The sequence below is a fragment of the Gavialis gangeticus genome, unplaced genomic scaffold, assembly GCF_001723915.1.
Source record: "Gavialis gangeticus isolate Ggan-Ray unplaced genomic scaffold, GavGan_comp1, whole genome shotgun sequence".
In the NCBI taxonomy this organism is placed as follows: domain Eukaryota; kingdom Metazoa; phylum Chordata; order Crocodylia; family Gavialidae; genus Gavialis; species Gavialis gangeticus.
The window spans coordinates 64,213,788-64,233,801 of NW_017729031.1; the positions used below are offsets into that span (position 1 = coordinate 64,213,788).

The following is a 20,014-nucleotide window of genomic DNA, read 5'->3' on the forward strand; positions in this document are numbered from 1 at the left end:
GAAGGCTTTTTTGAAGTCAAGATATATGACATCAATCTCTTCCCCCTTGTCCAGGTGATAGGTCACCTGGTCATAGAAGGAAATGAGATTGTTCAAGCAAGACCTACCCACAACAAACGTGTGCTGGCTATCCCTTAGGATGTTGGCATCGGCCAGTCCATTAAGGATGGCCTCTTTAATAAACTTTTCTAAGATCTTCCCCAGGATAGAAGTCAGGCTGATGGGCCTATAGTTAGCCGGATCCACTTTCCTCCCTTTCTTGAAGATAGGCACCACATTGGCCTTCTTCCTGTCTTCGGGCACTACACCAGAGCACCAGGAGTTTTCAAAGATCCGTGCCAGGGGCTGGCCTATGATGCTTGCCAGGTCCTTGAGTACCCTGGGGTATAGATTGTCAGGGCTGGCTGACTTGACGGTATCCGGCTTCTCAAGGTGTTCCTTCACGAGGTCAGCAGAGCTTCCCCCTTGTTGGTCTCTACCATCTGTATCAAAAATTTGGTAGGACACTCCAGGAGTTTGCTGGACTTCTTGTTTACTGCTGTGCTTCCCTCCCAGCAGATGTACTGATAATTAGAGTCCCTCCTTATAATCAAGTCCTGGGATTTGGTAGCTTCTGTCAGGTGCTTAAAGAAGGCCTTATCTATCTTGTCTTCCTGGTTTGGCAGTCTGTAGCAGACACCCACCATGACACCCCCCTATTGCTTCAATAGGCCCACTTTCCTTTATGTATTATACATCAGAACACATGTATATCATGTTATATATATAGGGAAACGCATACTTCTTTTTCCCTCTGCCTTTCTTTCCTGAACAAGCTATGACTTCATAATGAGTATCAATGATTGTACTTCAGGCATGTGAATTATCCCACCACATCTCCGTAATCCAATTTACATCACCATTTTGTGATTGCAGCAGGACCTCCAATACTTCCTATTTATTCCCCTTACTTCTTGCATCAGTATATAAATATTACAGGTATATAGCTGACAGTCCTATCATCTCTCTGAGAACACTGCTAAAGTTTTCTGTTATTGCTTCCCCTTACTAAGTTTTTACCAGGTTCCTAGCCTCTTTTTACCTCTGGGCTTTTATTTCCATCCCCCAGTAAACCTCATTTAAAGTCCTCCGCACTAGGTTAGTAAGCCTGTACATAAAGATACTATTCCATCTCTTTGTTGGGTAGACCCCATGTCTTCCCAGTAAATTCATCTTCCTGGAACACAGCCCCATTGCTGAAGCAGCCAAAGCATTGCTGGTGACACCATCTATGCGGCCATGTGTTGACCCCAATGCTCCTAGCTGGCTCTATACCCTTGACTGGAAGGATGGAGAAGAACACCACCTGGGCCCCTGTTCCCTTTACCTTTATGCCCAAAGCCATGTAGTCACTTTCAATCTGCTCAAGGTTGCTCCTGGCAATACCATTAGTATCCACATGGATGAGCAGCATGGGTTAGTAATCAGAGGGCCAGATGAATCTTAACTTTTCCATAATGTCTTGGATGTGGGCTCCTGGCAGGCTAAATACCTGGTGAGCCAACAGATCAGGCTGGCAGATGAATGCCTCCGTGCCCCGCAGGAGGGAATCACCGACTACCATCACTCATTGATTCCTCTTGGCAGCTGTGGTCTTGGTCTTGTCTCCCTAGGGGTGCATGGCTTGGCCTCTCCTAACAGTGGAGTGGGCTCCTTCTTATCTGATGCCAGGGCTTCATATCTGTTCTCCAGCTGGACAGCTGAAGAAGTGAAAGAGGAGTGCTGTGTGTTGCCAAAGGTGCCAAGCTGCCAGCTTCCACCTTCCAGAGTACCTGTGTCTTCTGTGTTTTCCAATGCCTACTCTTGCTGTCCCTCTTCCATGACCAGGTCACAAAAGCCTTGGACACAGGTGTCACTGTGGACATAGTCTTCCTGGACTTTAGGAAGGCCTTCAACTCTGTCTCACCCCATCCTCATTAAAAAAAATTAGGCACTTGTGGTGTTGACGCCTACACAGTCAGATGGGTCACAAATTGGCTGCACCCAGAGAGTGGTGGGGGATGGGTCATTTTCAACCTGGAGAGATGTGGGCAGTGGGGTTCCCCAGGGCTCAGTCCTTGGGCCTGCACTGTTCAATATCTTCATCGGTGATTTGGATGAGGGGGTGAAAAGCACCTTGTTCAAGTTCATAGATGACACTAAGTTGTGGGGAGAAGTGAGCACACTAGAAGAGAGAGACAGGCTACAACTAGATCACTACAGGTTACAGAGGTGTGCAGACGACAATAGGATGATGGGTTTCAATACGGACAAGTTCAAGGTGTTGCCCCTGGGGAGGAAGAACCAGCAGCATACCTATAGGCTAGGGAACTACCTTCTCATCAGCACAGAGGCAGAAAAGGATCTTGGAGTCATTATTGATTCCAAGATGAACATGAGCTGCCAATGTGGGGACATGGTCAGGAAGGCTAACTGCATTTTGTCATGCATCCATAGATGTATCACGAGCTGGTCCAAGGAGGTGATCCTCCCACTCTGTGTGACATTGGTCAGGCTGCAGTTGGAGTACTGCATCTAGTTCTGGGTGCCGCACTTCAGGAGGGATGTGGACAGCATCAAGAGGGTCCAGAGGAGGGCCACTCGCATGATCAGGGGGCAGCAGGGCAGGCCCTATGAGGAGAGGCTGCAGGACCTGAATCTGTTCAGACTCCACAAAAGAAGGCTGAGAGGGGATCTGGTGGCCACCTATAAACTTACCAAGAGGGACCAGCAGGCAATGGGATAGTCCCTGTTCCCCCAAGCACTACCAGGGGTAACAAGGAACAACGGCCATAAGTTGACTGAAAGTAGATTCAGGCTAGACATCAGGAGGCACTACTTCACTGTCATGGTGGCTAGGAGCTGGAACCAACTTCCAAGGGAAGTGGTGCGTGCCCCTAGCCTGGGGGTCTTCAGAAAGAGGCTAGACAGCCACCTAGCTCAGGTCATTTGACCTCAGCATCCTTTCCTGCTCATGGCAGGGGGTTGGACTAGACGATCTGCTTAGGTCCCTTCCGACCCTACCTACTATGAAACTATAAAACTATGATTTTGGAAGTGTCTTTGTGCATCAAATCAATGAAGATGTCATAATCACAGATGCTTCTGAGCCTGTCTACCTCCTCCTGCAGCTCCCTTACCTGATTTCTCAGAGAATCCACCAGGAGGCAGCACTCAAACCACCAGCAGTCTCCCACCTGGCTGACGCTGACAGGGACATGCAAGCTACAGTCCTTGTAAATCCATCCTGTCCTATACATGGCACGTCTCCCCCATGGTAACAAAAAATATGTTGAGAAAGAATTCTTTATAATTAAGCAACTTGGACAGTAAAACCAGAGAATCATCACTAATAGACGGGAATCATTGGTTTGGGTTCATTGAAAATGTTCCATTAATTTTTCAACATAAAACTGAGTTTTCAGCTATGTGAAATTTTCATTAGAAGTATCTGTTTTCTGTAGAAAAATGGATTTTTGTTACAGCTGTAATGTCCCTAGAAGGAAAACTGTTTATTTTTTGCTTCTCAAGACAGCATGATAGCTGAGTTTTGTCACCTGCACTGTTCACTGCTCAGTATAATTTAGACCAGTGGTTCTCAACATTTTTAGGGTCAAGGCATGCCTTGCTAGTCTCAAGGCACCCCTTGGAAAATGCCAATGTTTAGTTTTCACTTCTTTTACTATAGGAAAATAAAGCAATTTTTCTGTTGCAAAGAACTCAGAAAGACAATAACATATCAGAATGTTTTTAACAATGTAGACTCCTATTTGTAATCTCAGGGTTCATCTTGTGAATCATGTTTGTCCACCTAACAGTGCTGACGGTACCCTGTGGCATGCTTAAAATGATCTCAAGGAACCCCATAGTGTTGTGGCACCCTAGCTGAGAATCACTGACAGATGTTAATTATGGCAATCTGATATAGAACAGCTGTAGAAGGTGTTAAGAAGGAGATTTGCCATTAAGTGGCTTTCCCTGCATATACTGTGACTCCCCTCAGATTATGTATTTCTGCATCAGAAATAGACAATTAGTCACTTCTACAATTTCAGTAGAATTATACTAGCATTTAACTGAAATACTTTGGTTAAAATTCAAGTCCAAAGAATTTTTACTGAAAGTGTAGATCAGCAGTACATTCTAGTAGAGAGGGCACTGGACTGGCAATCAGACTCTAATTCTTTATCAAGTGTCTCCACTCACTCACTATGTGAACTAAGTTTTTAACCTCTCTGTTCTTCTTTCCCCATCTGTAAAATGAGGACAATATTTCCTTATTATTGTAAAATTGCTTTTGATCTATGATGAAAAGTTCAATGTAGGTACCAAGTATAAATATTATTGAATAGCTGCATTTTTAGTGGAATATCTCTGGTTCCACCATTGAGAATCTTGGTAACAGAAGTTGTAATACATTCTAACATGAAAAAAATAAACACATAGAAAGATGCTAATGTTGTTGGGTTTTTTTATATGAAAATCTTGTGTTGCAATTTCTCTTTGTTCTCAGTATCACAACAGTATATGACCGAAATTATGTGGTATTTTTCACTTTTCATCACAACATTGATGCTATTTCCTGCTTTCTCTATAGGTCAATAGAACTCTCAGGCCTTAAAATCAATTTAGAGATCATTTGCTCTAATGGAACAGCCTATAAAACACATCTGAACATCTTTACTGTCAATTTGTTAGCAAGTATCACCACTGCAATTATCAGCTGCCATCATTGCTATCTGTTGAAATATGGACAAGATGGAACAGTCTCTATTAGAACTGTGCCAAAGTGAAGAAAGACAGATTATATGGTGATTAGGGTTTTGGAATATTAATTAAACATCAAGGCTTTCAAATTAGAATCCCAGATGTTTGATCATTATGGTAATTCCCTGTTAACTGCAACCCCTTAAAGGCCTCAGAAACATTCCACTAATTCTCCAGTGGTGAAAGGTTGAAGACCCTTAGGCTATAGAGCACTGAGCCCCTGTGCCATCAATTATACAAGACATGGCCTTTTTAGCAAAATGGAGTCATTTCATTTAGTGAGCCTTCTGTTAAGGAAGCTCTTGAACAGCTGTCTAAGTATGTTGTATGTAAATACTCTCCTTACTAATATGGGGTCTTTGCAAGACAAAGCACTTGGTTCCTTGTACAAGCTGTTTACTTTGAATCAATATACTAAATAGTTACTATATTTTCACAGTGGGGCTGTATAAGCAGCCCTGCCTGCTGACAGATCTCCATGCAAGCCCATGACTACACCACTAACAATTATGAGTCGGTCCCTTGATCTGCCATGCTTAGGTACATAACGGAGAGTGGCATCCCAGTCAGTGATGGATGTAGCGTGAGTGATGATGTGTTATCCTAGGGCCAAGATGAAGCAAGGTTAATCCTTAGTCACAGTTTTTTAGGCTGTTTATGTACTATTTTTTAATAAGGGCATTATTTTCCAGTCCATGAAACAAAAGTTGACATTTGGGAGCAGTGTCATGTGTGCACAACATCCACAGACATGATTACTGATGTCCCTTTTAAACAGCAGAAGTGCTACTTGTCACAGTCAGCACAGGAAGTATACAGGGGAAGCTTGCTAATAGTAGGCCTGACTGCCAGTGACTGCTGTGATAATAGACTTAACCTTTCTCATGCAGTCAGGTTTTTGTGGTTTATAATAAATTATCCAGCTAAGAAAGATGTTAGCGATACAACAGTCCCAATCCTTGCTGGCAATTCAGCACCAGCATTTCCTTCCTCACTACATGGTCAGGATCCAGGGTCAAATTTAGTTGCAAGCCCAGAGCAACCTCAGAACTTTACACAAAACAATTGAAAAGGAGATATCAGCACAAGAGAGACAGATATAAATGATACCACAAGTACTAGAAATGCAGGCAGTTTTCACAGTAGCGTGGGGAATATTGATTCAGGTGAAAAAATCCATAAGTTTTCACTTCAGCTTCAAACCAAGTCCAATCAAACTGATGCATGGTTTAACAGGAATAATTACTTTTGTGTTGGTGGCCTTCTCTTTCTGGTTTTGGCTTGCTTGTTTGTTTTGTACACATCTGCCTTTCTGGGTTCCAGGCAGCTCGCACAGGCCAAATCCGGCTCAGTCAAAATCAACAAACACACCCACATTCTTTGCAGCAAGACTTGATTTGCCCATGAATGAGTAGGCACGAAAATACTGGCCAGCAGTATTAACAATTCTTGTGATCTTTAGGTGCCCAATGACTAGCAGAAAATATTGTGAGAGAAGAACAAATCACATGAGACAAATATTGGTTACCTCACTTAATGTAATATAATATTGGAAGTGACCCAGATGCTGCAGTGCTAAAGGTAGTATAAGAGCCCATACACAACAGAAGTCTCAAGAGAGAACCATATGAATCTGGGTGGCTCTTTTATTTGAAGCCTTCAACTTGTGCATTAAACTCTAAGCTTTCCTAAAGAAGAAAAAAGTCTCCAGCCCTGATGGTTTGAAGATAAAATATGAAGTTCTGCAAAGGGTCTGCCGTGTAATGCTAATCTTACCATTCATCAGTGGCTTGTAAGCACCTTTTTCTCTTCTGAGGAGCAACAAAATAGAGCCTTCTGCCACCACAAATGACACAGCTCCAGAACACACATAATTTTATGGTCAAGATAATTAGTTTTGCCTCTGTATAGAGCCAAACGTCTCAAATACAGGCATCATGCTGCCCAGTTCCCAGCAGCTCCTTGCTGCTAGGTTGTATTTCCTTTTACATGGCTCCAATCTGGCATGCTAGGAGACTGACAGGTTCCAGCTGTTCCACTGGCCAATCCTTTCCTACCTGCACAGAACCCTGTTGGAAGCCAATCACTCTCGCGCCCTTTCCAGGACGCAAATGCACACTGTAGTCATGACAGTGGCTAATAATAGAGCCTATGAGGGCTAAAGCATTTGGGGCACCCATACACATGCAGTGAGGCTGCTCCGATGTGCTATAATTACAGTGTGTCAGAGCAGACTCAATTAATTGAATCTGCTGAAGTGTGGTAATTATCACGTTCCAGCATCACACATATCAGTGTCCCTACACTGAAAAAATGGCACTGGGGGCACTTTAACTAAAATTCATCAAACAAGCTTTACTTAGCGGCAGTCTATTCCAAACCTTGGGGGCTTGGACAGTGAAGAAGTTCTTTCTTATGTCCAGCCTGAATCGGTTGTGGAGGAGTTTGTGACCATTCAATCTTGTCATCCCTTGGGGTGCTCTGGTGAACAGACATTCCCCCAGATCCTGATGAGCACCCCTGATAAACTTATAGGTGTCTACCAGATCACCCCTGAGCCTGAGCTTTTCCAGGCTAAAGAGCCCCATGGCTTTCAGCCTCTCATCGTAAGGTCTGTTTCCCTGTCTTCTTCTCTGCACCCTATCAAGCTTCTCCACATCCTTTTTGAATTGTGGAGCCCAACACTGGACGCAGTACTCCAGCTGCGGCCTCACCAAGACCGAGTAAAATGGGAGAATGACATCCTGGGATTTGCTTGAGAAACATCTATGGATGCAAGCCAGTGTATTGCTTGCTTTACTAGCTGCAGCATCACACTGAAGGCTCATGTTCATCTTGCGGTCAACCATGACCCCCAAGTCCCTTTCATCTGTAGTGCTAGCCAGTGTAGCACTGCCGAGCCTATAAGGATGCTGCAGGTTTTTCCTCCCAAGGTGGAGAACCTTGCATTTTTCAGTGTTGAACACCATCAGGTTCTCGTCTGCCCATTTCATGAGCCTGTCAAGATCCACCTGGATCACCCTCCTGTCCTCGGGTGTGGATGTTTTACCCCAGAGTTTGGTGTTGTCGGCAAACTTGGCCAGTCCGCTTCTGACACCGATGTCCACATCATTGATGAAGATGTTAAATAGTATAGGCCCTAGGACAGGGCCTTGAGGGATTCCACTGGTCACAGAACACCAAGACGATTGGCTCCCATCGACCACCACCCTCTGGGTCCTACCGCAGAACCAATACCCCAGCCAGCAGATTGTGGTGAGGTCAAGGTCACAGTTAGCCACTTTAGCCAAGAGGTGATCATGGGATACCAGATCAAAGGCTTTTTTAAAGTCAACATATACAACGTCGATCTCTTCCCCCTTGTGATAAGTTACCTGGTCATAAAAGGAAATGAGACTGGTCAAGCAAGACCTACCCGCAACAAACCCATGGTGGGTATCCCTCACGATATTGCCTTCAGCTATTCTGTTAAGGATAGCCTCTTTGATAATCTTTTCCAAGACCTTCCCCAGGATAGAGGTCAGGCTGATGGGCCTGTAGTTTGCCGGATCTACTTTCCTCCCTTTCTTGAAGAAAGGCACAATATTGGCCCTCTTCCAATCATCGGGCACTTCACCAAAGCACCAAGAGCTCTCAAAGATCCATGCCAGGGGCTGAGCTATGATGTTTGCCAGCTATACCATGTGTATAAACACCCTTGGAGTTTAGCTATTTAGAATTTATTCATTTTTTGACAAAATCATGAGTTTCATATCAATTCACAGTATGAGACTCATGGGACCTTTAGATTTCTGACAAACGCTACAATGAATTCCCAATCCGCTTTTCAACAGACTAAGCGCTCTATGAGATGACATTTTCAAGAGGACTTGCAATGAATAATAGTAGTTAAACTGAAATGGCTCATAATATTTATTATTAAAATTCCCCATGAGCCTGACTTAAGGACTGAGGCACTACATACTAACTGCCACTTTGGGTTCCAAAAGATTCAAGCACATAATAGCAGAATTAGAGAATTAGGTTTAGAGGTTTTGACTTACGTCCGCTCATAAGTAGAAGTGAATTAAATCATTGCCTGCTTACAAAACAAAAGTAGCATTCACAAAAAGAGCATTCATAAGCATTATCTGTAAGGTAAGCCTATTATCTCTGGCCTTAGTATTCACAGGCACTCTGTACTGCTGCCTTGCAAACTGGGAGTAGCATAACCACAATTATACATTTGTGCAGGCAGGCTAATTGGCACTGTCAATCAGCTATGCTAATTAGACTGCCCCACCAGCTGTGTGGAGGCAGTTACACTGTTTCTAGTTTAGGAAGCAGCCTACTCAGAACAGCGCAGACTTGTGAAAACAGTAAATTTTCCATACTGACATAGAGTTTTAGTTACAACAGCTAATGGGTAGAGTGTTTTCCTTGTTGGATCATTTTAATACTGTAACAATAATATATTCTTATAAGGAATCTTCACAATTCTTGGATAGTGAAATTCTTGCCATTACAAGATATTTGTACCATAAAAATATAAAAATATAATCATAAAATATAAGCATAAAAGATGTATGAACCACTTAAGTGGTTCATACATCTTGTGATATTGCTTTGCACAGAGAAATTTCAGTGAGAATGAGATGAACCTGAGACATTAAAAATAAGCTTGTGAAAATCTCTGCATCCCAAATATTTATTGATTTTTGTAAAATTCATCTTCATTTTATTAAGAAAAATGATTAATAGAAAAGTAAATTAATTACCCATACATATATTTAAAAATTTTTATAAGTCTGTAATGCACTTTAATTTCAAATGAGTTTAGGAAAACAAGCAAAGAAGCAAATTTCCACACTCTAAAAGGAGGAGAGATTGCACAAAACAGGATGTAATAACTTGTCAACAAGAATACCATGACACACAATAAATATAGATTATTATATGAAATGACAGTGATAATAATCATCAACTTGGCATAAAACTGGAAGTAATGAGGAAAATCTCAAAACACCATGAAGAAGATTCATCATACCCTGGAAAAGAAGCCACATCCTTTCCAAAAAGTTTGCTTAGCCTTTAGCATTTGACTTTGCCAATGTTCTTGTTTTAATTTACTGCTCCTCTGGTAATTTATGAGACTTTTTAATGTGGTCACAGTTATCTATGCAGTCACTAGAGTAGGTCTCATAAGGCATGGCTTACTGCTTTGATGCATACTACTTCATATAGAATGTACTATATCACCAAGTACATTCGATTTGATTTAAATTCCTTCTTGAACTCTCCAGTCAACACAAAATTTAAACTAGATAATGCAACTAATCAAGAGGGCAAAATCTTTGGATAACTCAACACAAACATCCTGTCTATGCTTGAAAGATGGTGTTGGCTAATGTGATAATTAGAGGATAAAGAGTCTTGCACTTCCACAAAAGTTGTTTGTTTGAACCCACTGGTGTTTCAATCTACATCAATAAACTCACCTTGGACTTTACTGATATGTGAAAAAAGTGTTCCTACAATAAAGCAGCTATTACTATTATTTATTAGATTAGTATGCTGCCCTTCATAGAAGTCTCAGAGTGACTTATAACAGAAAAACAAAATGATTACAGAAACAGAGTAAAATATTATTAGAACTCGTGTTGTTGCATTTGTGTCCCAAAAAAGTTGTTCTATATCTGGCAGTCTTCCTACTGCTATTCTATGCTGGCTAGCTGGGTCACCATGTCTGCTTATCTGTGTGGGACTTCTACTGCTATGAAGTCATCTTAACTGTATGCCACCTCTATGTTTAAATGCTACTGCACAAGGCAGGTGCAGCTCTTTGAAACTCCAACTTGTGGGATTTCAAAGTTTTGAATACTTTGCAGGCATGCCTCCAGGTTTAACATCACTTTGTGCTGAGTTCCTGGACTTTACACCTTTCTGGGGAGCAGAGAGTGTTCAGGCCCACTGCCTCAGTTGGGTTGTAAGGATGTCAAGGATAAAAATTGAATTTATGGGAGAGCTCACATGCTCTGATGCAACCATACTGAGATGGACTATAGCAAATAGCCATCCTACTAGATAAATATTTTTCAATTGCCTCCAGTTTTTGCACCTTGACACTACTTGCATCTACCCTTCAGCCTTTCATATTCACATTCCACTGTTAATCTGAAGATGCCCAGGTATAGTTAAATTTTTCCCCAATTGAATCCAAGTCTCCAGTAAAAAGTGTAATTGAAGATGCCCAGGTACAGTTAAATTTTTCCCCAATTGAATCCAAGTCTCCAGTAAAAAGTGTAATTGAAGATGCCCAGGTACAGTTAAATTTTTCCCCAATTGAATCCAAGTCTCCAGTAAAAAGTGTAATTGAAGATGCCCAGGTACAGTTAAATTTTTCCCCAATTGAATCCAAGTCTCCAGTAAAAAGTGTAATCAGTCAGGTAAGTAAGGTAGGTTTCTTAGAATTGCAGGAAAATTCCTGTAATTACACTCCACCATCACTGTTCATAGTGGTCCTCAAATCAAACATTTCAATTTTCACTGCAGAACATAGGTCAGAGTTACTAAAGATCCTGGCATTGTGGACCCTGCAACTACCCACATTAATACTGGTACTATGAAGAAATACTTCATTATGGTTATACACTTCCAGAACTGGTTGGGAGACATGGGGAACAACAAATGAAGACACAGGTACCATCTGTGGTCCCCAGTGCAATTCACCCATGCAAATCCATTAATAACTTCTGGTACATTACCAAACCTTTGAATCTGGGTACAGAGAAGTTTTCTAATAGCAACAATGGACAGTGCCATAACAACAGGCCATACAAGATGTACCAAAATATAAGTCAATTGCTGATTAACAACTGAGATTGGCAAGCTTCCAGACAGAAATCCTCTCCTACATTTCTATGCTGAGGGGAACTCTTGTATACTGGGACATGCTGCAGCCCTAGGATGAGATCTGCACAAATTTCTAAGGCTCTTGCCATGTAGAAATGCTGCCACCATTACTGGTCCTCCCTACTCTTCAGCATCATCTTGTCTCACCAGTCCGTACTAACCGGACAAGCCTAGAAAGAGTATACAAATGACTATGTGATTTCAGCTCTCTTCTCCTCAGGTGCCCCTATTACCCTAGCTCTCAGGTAATTGTACAGCTTCATATATGTACAGCAGCATATCAAATCACAGTGCTTAGCAGCATTTCCTCCATGCTCCTTTACAGCTATCTGAAAATGTTGCTGCCTAACAAAAGACAAAATAATAATGAGAGGAAAAGAGAGGAAACAAAGGGTATATTTAGTTTGACATAAAATTCCAGACATGCATCCCATCTAATAGGTATCCCACAATAGGCAGAAAGGCTGTCAGTACAGCATAGCACCAGGAGATGCAAAAGGCTTATTTTTGACTTACCATGACTTACCATGAGGGAGTAATGATTCAAAAGACAACTAATTTAACCTGGGACAACAAGGCAGTATAGATACACAGCTCATGCAACAGTTATCCCATGTCACTTGCTAGAGAAGAACTCAACCCAAGAAAAGACTTGCAAAAAAACATGCCTAGCAGGAATTTACTAACCCTTATCTTTCTTACGTTTCCAGCGGACAGGTGAAGTTATAAGAGTAACTTTCCAGTGTATTCCATAACTATCTGTATGCATAGGCTCATAGACTCAAATGATTTTGCTTAGAGTGAAATCCTAAGTATACAGGTACACCAAGGTATTTAGAATATTTCCTATATTGCAGTTTATAAATATTTTTCCAATTCATGTTTAGTGTTGTTAAAGCAGGCATATAGTACTTTGAGGCATACATTTAGCATTCAAAACAACCATCAAAATGAATATTATAATTTAATATGCAAAATTATATTAGAAAATACTTTTCTAAACAATGAAACTTAATGGCTCACCAGCTGAGTATCACAATTCCTTACTCTGTAGGGCCTGACATTTCTTCTCCTCCCCTGCCCACACAAATCTCTTTGTGCCTTATGGGTCATGAAAGTAAACCACCAGAATCAACATTATAAAACGTAAATGAGGCCATGCATTTTTATAGACCAACTGAGGAGATGAAAGATGAAGTGAACATGTCCTGTTTATACAGAAGTGGTTCTGTGCTGTAGAGTACTGCAAATAGGGAAGTACTGTAGGTACAGGAAGATGAACTCCTGCTTGACTTAACATACCTTGAGCTGCTAATTCTTTCCACCTGTCTTTGTTTGCTTGAATGATCTGTACCAAGTTCTCCTTAAAGCTTGTTAGGTCGACAGTTGCTAGAGAATTTTCTGTGGAAGACCCTCCATCAGTTGTAGTACTTTTCACACTAGGTCTTCTTTGTGTTTCAGCATTGCTTACTGCTCCCAAGCTATTCTGGCTGCAGAAAAAAGTAAACTCTAAATTATGAACAGAATAGGAGGTCACAATCATATACAAATGGTTCCTGTATATCCATTCAGAGCCTAAATGGAAATCACTCACAAGGAAAATGATCTCTGTCAAAGAAAGCATAGTAGAAACATGACATTTCCTTATTAAGTGAATGATACCTTGTCACCCACTAGCACAACTAAGGGAAGGCAACTGGGCCAGCAGCCCTGGGTGCTGCCTATGGGGGGGGAGGGTGCAAAAAATAGCCACAACCTCAGAGAATTCTTACAAAAAAATATAGTCATTCAGCTTACAATTGATAGCTCAGTACCTAGAAAAAAATAATGTAGCAAGTCTGGTAGTAGCTTTCTTTGTAACCCTTTGAAACAGAGTGGTGCTTTTGGGGCACATACGTCACCTGCCCATCATTAACCCATACCAGAAAGGTAAGATTTGCCAGAGCAGATAATGCTCTCAGATGCATGTCCTTGATTCCAACTCTCCACAGGAGCTCTATGCATATATCCAAAGGCAAAATATTGTCTAAAATTATGAAGCTTCATAAAAACCACTGAAGTTAGACAAAAATATCAAAATATGTTGAAATATTAAACACAAAGATAGCACTATTCACCAGCTGACATTCTGTGCAGATAAGTAACAACTAGGATAAGGAACCAGGTCATACTGTCTCTATTTGTACACATATTTAGGTGACAACTTGATATATTCAAAATGAATTATTTCGTTAACACTAAAAGTATATTTTGAAAGTCTATTTCATGGCCTCATCCTGGCCCTGGTCACACCAGGTTTTATTTTCCAGATTATACTGTTTTCCCGATCAAGAGTAGTACCACTTTAAATTACTTCAGAAAGAGTTAGAAGAAAAATGTCATTTCTTGCATGTACAGAAATGGACTTCTATTTCCCGGGCAAGGAGGAAGCATAGTTACAATTAACATTTTAGTGAAGATATTATAAAGATGTTGTTGCAACACCACAAATTAGAACTCCTTTTGCCCTAAAGATGTTAAATATAATAGAATGGAGAAGGCATATTGGCATTCTGATGCTTGTCAGCAATATAATACATACAGCCTCAGATATTAGTGATTTCCAGCAACTAGCATAAATGTAGCAGAGTTGGTTCAGACTAATCTCCCCATCCCTTCCTCAGGCCTTAGTCCTTCATCCCTTACTCAAAATTATTTGAAAAGTGCTAGTGCACTCTGATCACCTCGTATTCAACTATCAAGTTCATGTGAGATTGGGGCTTGTAACTGCTCAATCTCCAATAAAGTAAGAGTGAACAGTTAAGTGGTACGTAGCTTCACTGATGTCTCAGTCTAGCTCAGTTGCACAAAATGGAAAGAGCATTCTATAAATAACAGTGTCTCTACAGCAATAGAAATACATGTAGAGTATGTTAATTTGCAAAAAGCAGACAATTATAGCTACATCATCCGGTACTAAAAAATCTAACCAATACACTCCTAAGGAATTACTGCACTGCAATACTGTATACAGTACTGCATTGTATTACTACACTGAATGTGGCTTTTCAAAGATAATCAATGCATTAAAAATAAAATACTGTAATAACAGACACATCTGGAAAACCAGATTTGATTATCAAACAATAAATCACATGGCTAAACTGATCTCTAGCATCTACTGAAACTTTTAGACATTTTATGAAATGTAAAAGTGTGAAATTCATGATCCCACATGGGCCTGCTGGAAGCTCATTACGCATCTCCTGTTTTGCCGAACTGGAATGAAAGTGAAACAAATTTTACTGAAGTACGTACATTGTATAATAATGACCAAAATCTGTTGATCTTTAGTATGTGCTGCCAAGCTATTTGGACAGGTCTGAAGTTTGGGGATTTGACTAAAGCATGGGGTGGTGGGCTGCTGCTGCTGCTTATTCTTTGTGGTTTAAAGGCACAATGACTCTTAAAGGATTTGACCTTCAACAGTTTGTCAAATACCCTTTCTGAACCTGGTTATACTATCTGCCTCTACAAGAACTCAGGTATTTTGTTTTTTATTGTTAGCTACCCTGATATTATTTTGGGAAGGGTGATATATAAATCTAATATATAAATAAATAATGGGAATCCTAAAAACCTTGGGGGAAAAGAAGCCATAAACATCTATGGCTTAAAATAAATTAATAACCACTACCACTACCTCTGGAACTGTTTCTTTCTAGTGATTTATCAAATATAGAAGAAAATCTTTTAATATTTTCACTTAAATAAAACAGAAAAAAAGTTAGTTTGCATGAATTAGAGACCTTAATACACAGCATTAAGTACAAATGGCCTAGTATTTTTCATCATGGAAGCAAAACAGCAAACCTATTTTTTCTGTATGTAATTCAACTTCATATCTGTAGAGATGGGTACTCTGTTACCTATTTTTCCCTTTCCAAATGCAGTGTTCATGTCTAATAAGCAGCTGCAATTCTAAAATATTGTCACTAGATGGCATGATGGTATATGATATTCATTTCAAACGCCAAACATGAAATCAGTTATATGGCTGATGATGTTAGTTGAAGCAAAAAATCACAAAGGAAAAGGATGTTAAATTGTTCAAACCTGGGTGCCCCAAAGGCAGACGTTTCAGATTTTGAAGCTTCCTCTATAAGAGGAATAACAATTTTCTCCATTGAGTCCGTAAGAAGAGAAAATGTTGGTTCGACTATGAAATCAATGAAACCTGAAAAGCAGGAAGTGATAAGTTCAGATTCTACATTTTCCCATGTTTAAAATCCAGTAACTAATCTTAGGATTATAACACGAGTTTTCCATATTAAGAAATCAGATTCTTTATTCACAAACCACATAGTCCAACTTCAAAAACTACTCATTTGTAAAACCAATAGAATGTCATACAGTGATATACACAATGTTTACTCAGTTAAAAAAGAACCTAAGACATTGGGTTTCTCTGTTTAATGTTGGCTTCACATCCTGAAGTGAAGTTCAGTTCAGTTGACATATACTGGCAGTATTGTTCTATCATGTGCTGAAATATTGATAAGTAACAGCATGAGCTTGAGGAGAACAAAATCCCCATCAAAGCTGGAGATACACATGTATACCTAACTGTTTGCATTTGTAGCTTTTCATTCCTTTCCCTGCCGTATGCAATGCACTTTGCAATAAGCTTTTGTTTTGAAAATCAGTTATTGAATAGAAGGGAAGCTATAACAAAGCCCACAAGCAAGAAGTTGTATTGTTGCTGTTACCTTCCAGAACTTCGTGCGAGTGAGGCAGTATTCTAACCTGCTGTTTATGATTCTGTGGAAGTAAAGTGTTACTTCACAGTGTGTAGGAGTTTTCTGTCATATCAATGAAGAGAACAAGTAATATCCCTGGGAGACAGCATTCATCCCACAGCTCTGAGATGTCAATGCTGAACAATGTCTTTTACAATTTAAAGTGCTCATCAAGGTAGGAAATGGCATAGCTAGAGGATGAGGTATTATCCTCTGCTGAGCACTTAACACGAAAAAAATAGAACATGAGACAGCAATGGGTTTCAAGCTCTCCACATACAGTACCTAATGCACCACAACACGAAGGGGAACAGCAGCACTTTAACCCAGAAACCAGCTTTCCATGCTCAATAGGCATAATAAGCTCAAATACAGCATCGTTTGAGTCTGAATAGAAATGGAACGGAAGACATTTTAAATTACAAGATTACACTGGACGACATTGTTCAGTTTAAGGAAGAGATGCTTTAAAATACAGTCTCTCTCCAAGATCATTTGGTGGGCATAGGTTCACACATGTGGAAGACACTTTTCAAGGCATTGTAGTTATCAGGACATGTTACTCAGCAGGCTTCTACAGTCTGCAATTGTAACTGAACTCATGCAAAATTAAAGTAATTATTTTTCTCCCCAGTTTTACAGGTGGTAAAAACTGAGAAGGAGGGAGAGTAGAGGCTGCATTTTATCTCTGAAAATCAGAATGTCATCACCAATGCTGGGGTTTGAATCCAGTGACTTCGGATCGCATCCAAAGGGCATTTTGAAAACAAGGGCTTGCCTGCTAGACTGGGTACCTGGGCATGTGTACAGTGTTCAGCCTGATTGTAACTCATGTAGACCTACCTGAGGTAGCTGGATGTTACCTAGCTTAGTACTGCTAGAAGTCAACTACGGCAGCACAGACTTCAGCACTGCTTTCACAGGCCTACTCTGCCCTTTGGTAATTGCTCACAATGGAAGGTCACACTGCTAACATTGTTACTGGTACCCAAAATAGGTTGTTTCAGTTGAGGCTGTGTAGGTCTACATGAGCTACAATCAGACCGTCATACTGCAGTGTCAACATATCTTTATGCAACAATGAACGAGTGAACCCTCTCCATGGACCACTTCATCAAATTATAAAAAGTTTGTGGGGAATTAGCTATTTACTATAGTTAGGCCAAAGAGTTCTCCCTTCTAGCACCCAAATTGAATGCCTTAAATACACTGTCCCAGAAGCTGTATATGCTGAAAGAACTTAATGTCCCTTCTAACAACAACAAATTACTGCCATGATAGTGTTTGATTTCTCTGAGCAAATGACTAAAGAAATACTAGCTCTGGACACTTGTGTATACTAGTATCCAGAGCTAGTATCCACATACAAGGTGTCCAGTGTGAGAATGGTACATGATCATTCTACATGCATCTAAAGGTATGAGAAAAAAGAAAACAACACTGATTATTACCTATTTGGGATTGAGCCACCAATGTAGACTTGCGGTCACAGAGTGGGGAAAATGGTAGCCCTAGAGCAGCCTCCTTGTCTCCCTGGAAACAGAAGTGTTTAATAGCATAAGCATATATATATATATATATACACATACACACATACACATACATACGTGCAAAGGAGAAAAGCCTGTACAAGAATTTAGCTAATCAATTACTTCATTCATTTATTTTCCTAAACTAAAATAAAACTATGTAAAAAAAAATCATATCACCTCCCCCCGGGTGGTTTCTCCACCTCTGAGCTACATGTTGCCCTATCCCACTCCTCTCCCAACCCCAGTGCCAACCCCAACCCAAACTCAGTGGGGGCAGAGAGGTGGGGGCAGGGAGTGGGTAGAGTCCTGGCTCATGCCTATGCCCCTGCTTGCCAGGCCCTTTAGTGGTAAGTCACAGCTATGCAGGTGTGAGACAGGATTAAGCCATAACCTGTGACTGCTGTGAAACTGGACTAACTTTATGGCAGCATAATATTCCACAGGTTTAAAATGTAAGAGCACCCTAATATTTGTCTTTACATTCTCTGAGAAAAAAGAGAGATGTGGGGAGAGAGAGAAATACAAGTCAACAGTCTAACAATTTCAATAACTTGAATCTAAAAGAATCTGCTGAAAGCAAAGTTCTTGTCAAAATCAAAGCATCTGCCACTGTGCTTTACCATTTGTCAAGGAAGAAAAATAAATAGCATGTTTCATAAGAAGCTTTTCACCATCCTCACAGATTGGATTCAGGAAACCCAGATGCTATGGTACCGGGCACGCAGAAATGCATGCAATAAAAATCCCAAGCCCAAATCATTTCTTCAATTACTATTGTGCAAAAGCATACCTTTGAATTTTGCTCAATTATCTCTGATACTTAAGCTCTCTTTAGTGAACTTGCAAACATGTAAGGATATAATTTTTCCCTGAAATCTGAACTTCTAACAATGACACTGATGATGCAGGTAGCAAGACACTCTCTCATAGCAGTGTGGTACTAAGACCTGGGTATGACACTAGTTTGGTCAATTAGTTTGATTTTATCACCCACAGATTCATAATTATTGTAGCATCTCAGTGACTCAATCCTTTTAAGTAGTTATCCTCATAAAAGTCTTTTAAGCTAGGGAGATATTATCTTCATTTTACTGATAGGGAATTAGGGCACACAGGATGACCTCCCTAGCATCACAGAAATCTGCTGAAGCAAAGAACTGAATCTGGACTTCTCACAAGGGACAATGCTGTACCTATCGCTGTACAGTCCTTGCAGATACATTCAGGTTAAGACAGAGTTTGAATTACACTTTGACTCCTGTGGGGGAGGTCTGCAAAAAAAAAGTGGCCAGGGTTGGAGCTGTGTGCACACATTCCTGCTGGTACCGTGGGGTGGGGGCCAGCAGTGGTGGCAACAAGAAGGGTTCATTGCTGCCTGGGCTGCTTAGAAAGGTGCCGGGCAGGCTGGGGGCTATGCAAGGTGGTGCATGGGCTCCAGGCTGTTGCTGGGAGAGGAGAGGTGCTGACCAGCCTGCAAGGGGGCTCTCGTCTCTTATGAGGGGCTCAGTCCTCCACAGCTCCTCTGTAATTCGAGCCCTGGGTTAAGGACTAATCTGCTTTTTAGCTGCTTTAAAAGGGAAGGGGAGGTACTGCTCAGAGTATGCATGAGTTGTAATGACATGGCTGTTACTTCTGGATACAACAATTTTGCTATACAGGCATACCTCGTTTTATTGCGCTTAGCTTTATTGCGCTTCGCAGATATTGCGTTTTTTACAAATTGAAGGTTTGTGGCAACCCTGCGTCGAGCAAGTCTATCGGCGCCATTTTTCCATCGGCGCCATTTTTCCAACAGCATTTGCTCACTTCGTGTCTCTGTGTCACATTTTGGTAATTCTCACAATATTTCAAACTTTTTCATTATTATTATATTTGTTATGGTGCCTGTGCTCTGTAAATGGAACAACAAAGCCTGGATGACAGCACATCTGTTTACAACGTGGTTTACTGAATATTTTAAGCCCACTGTTGAGACCTACTGCTCAGAAAAAAAGATTCCTTTCAAAATATTACTGCTCATTGACAATG

General features: G+C 40.7%; 1 protein-coding gene across 5 annotated transcripts in view; it reads right to left on the reverse strand.

Annotated features, from left to right (window-relative positions):
* The window catches only part of PDE1A (phosphodiesterase 1A), a 480,938-nt gene that overhangs the window by 81,005 nt on the left and 379,919 nt on the right, over positions 1 to 20,014 (reverse strand). For all 5 annotated transcript variants that reach the window (XM_019523056.1, XM_019523052.1, XM_019523054.1 and 2 more), the window contains 3 exons: positions 17,906 to 17,987; positions 15,772 to 15,892; positions 12,979 to 13,166 (listed from right to left, as the gene is read on the reverse strand). In XM_019523056.1, the coding sequence (XP_019378601.1) occupies positions 12,979 to 13,166; positions 15,772 to 15,892; positions 17,906 to 17,987 (391 nt within the window). The remainder of the gene's footprint in view (positions 1 to 12,978; positions 13,167 to 15,771; positions 15,893 to 17,905; positions 17,988 to 20,014) is intronic.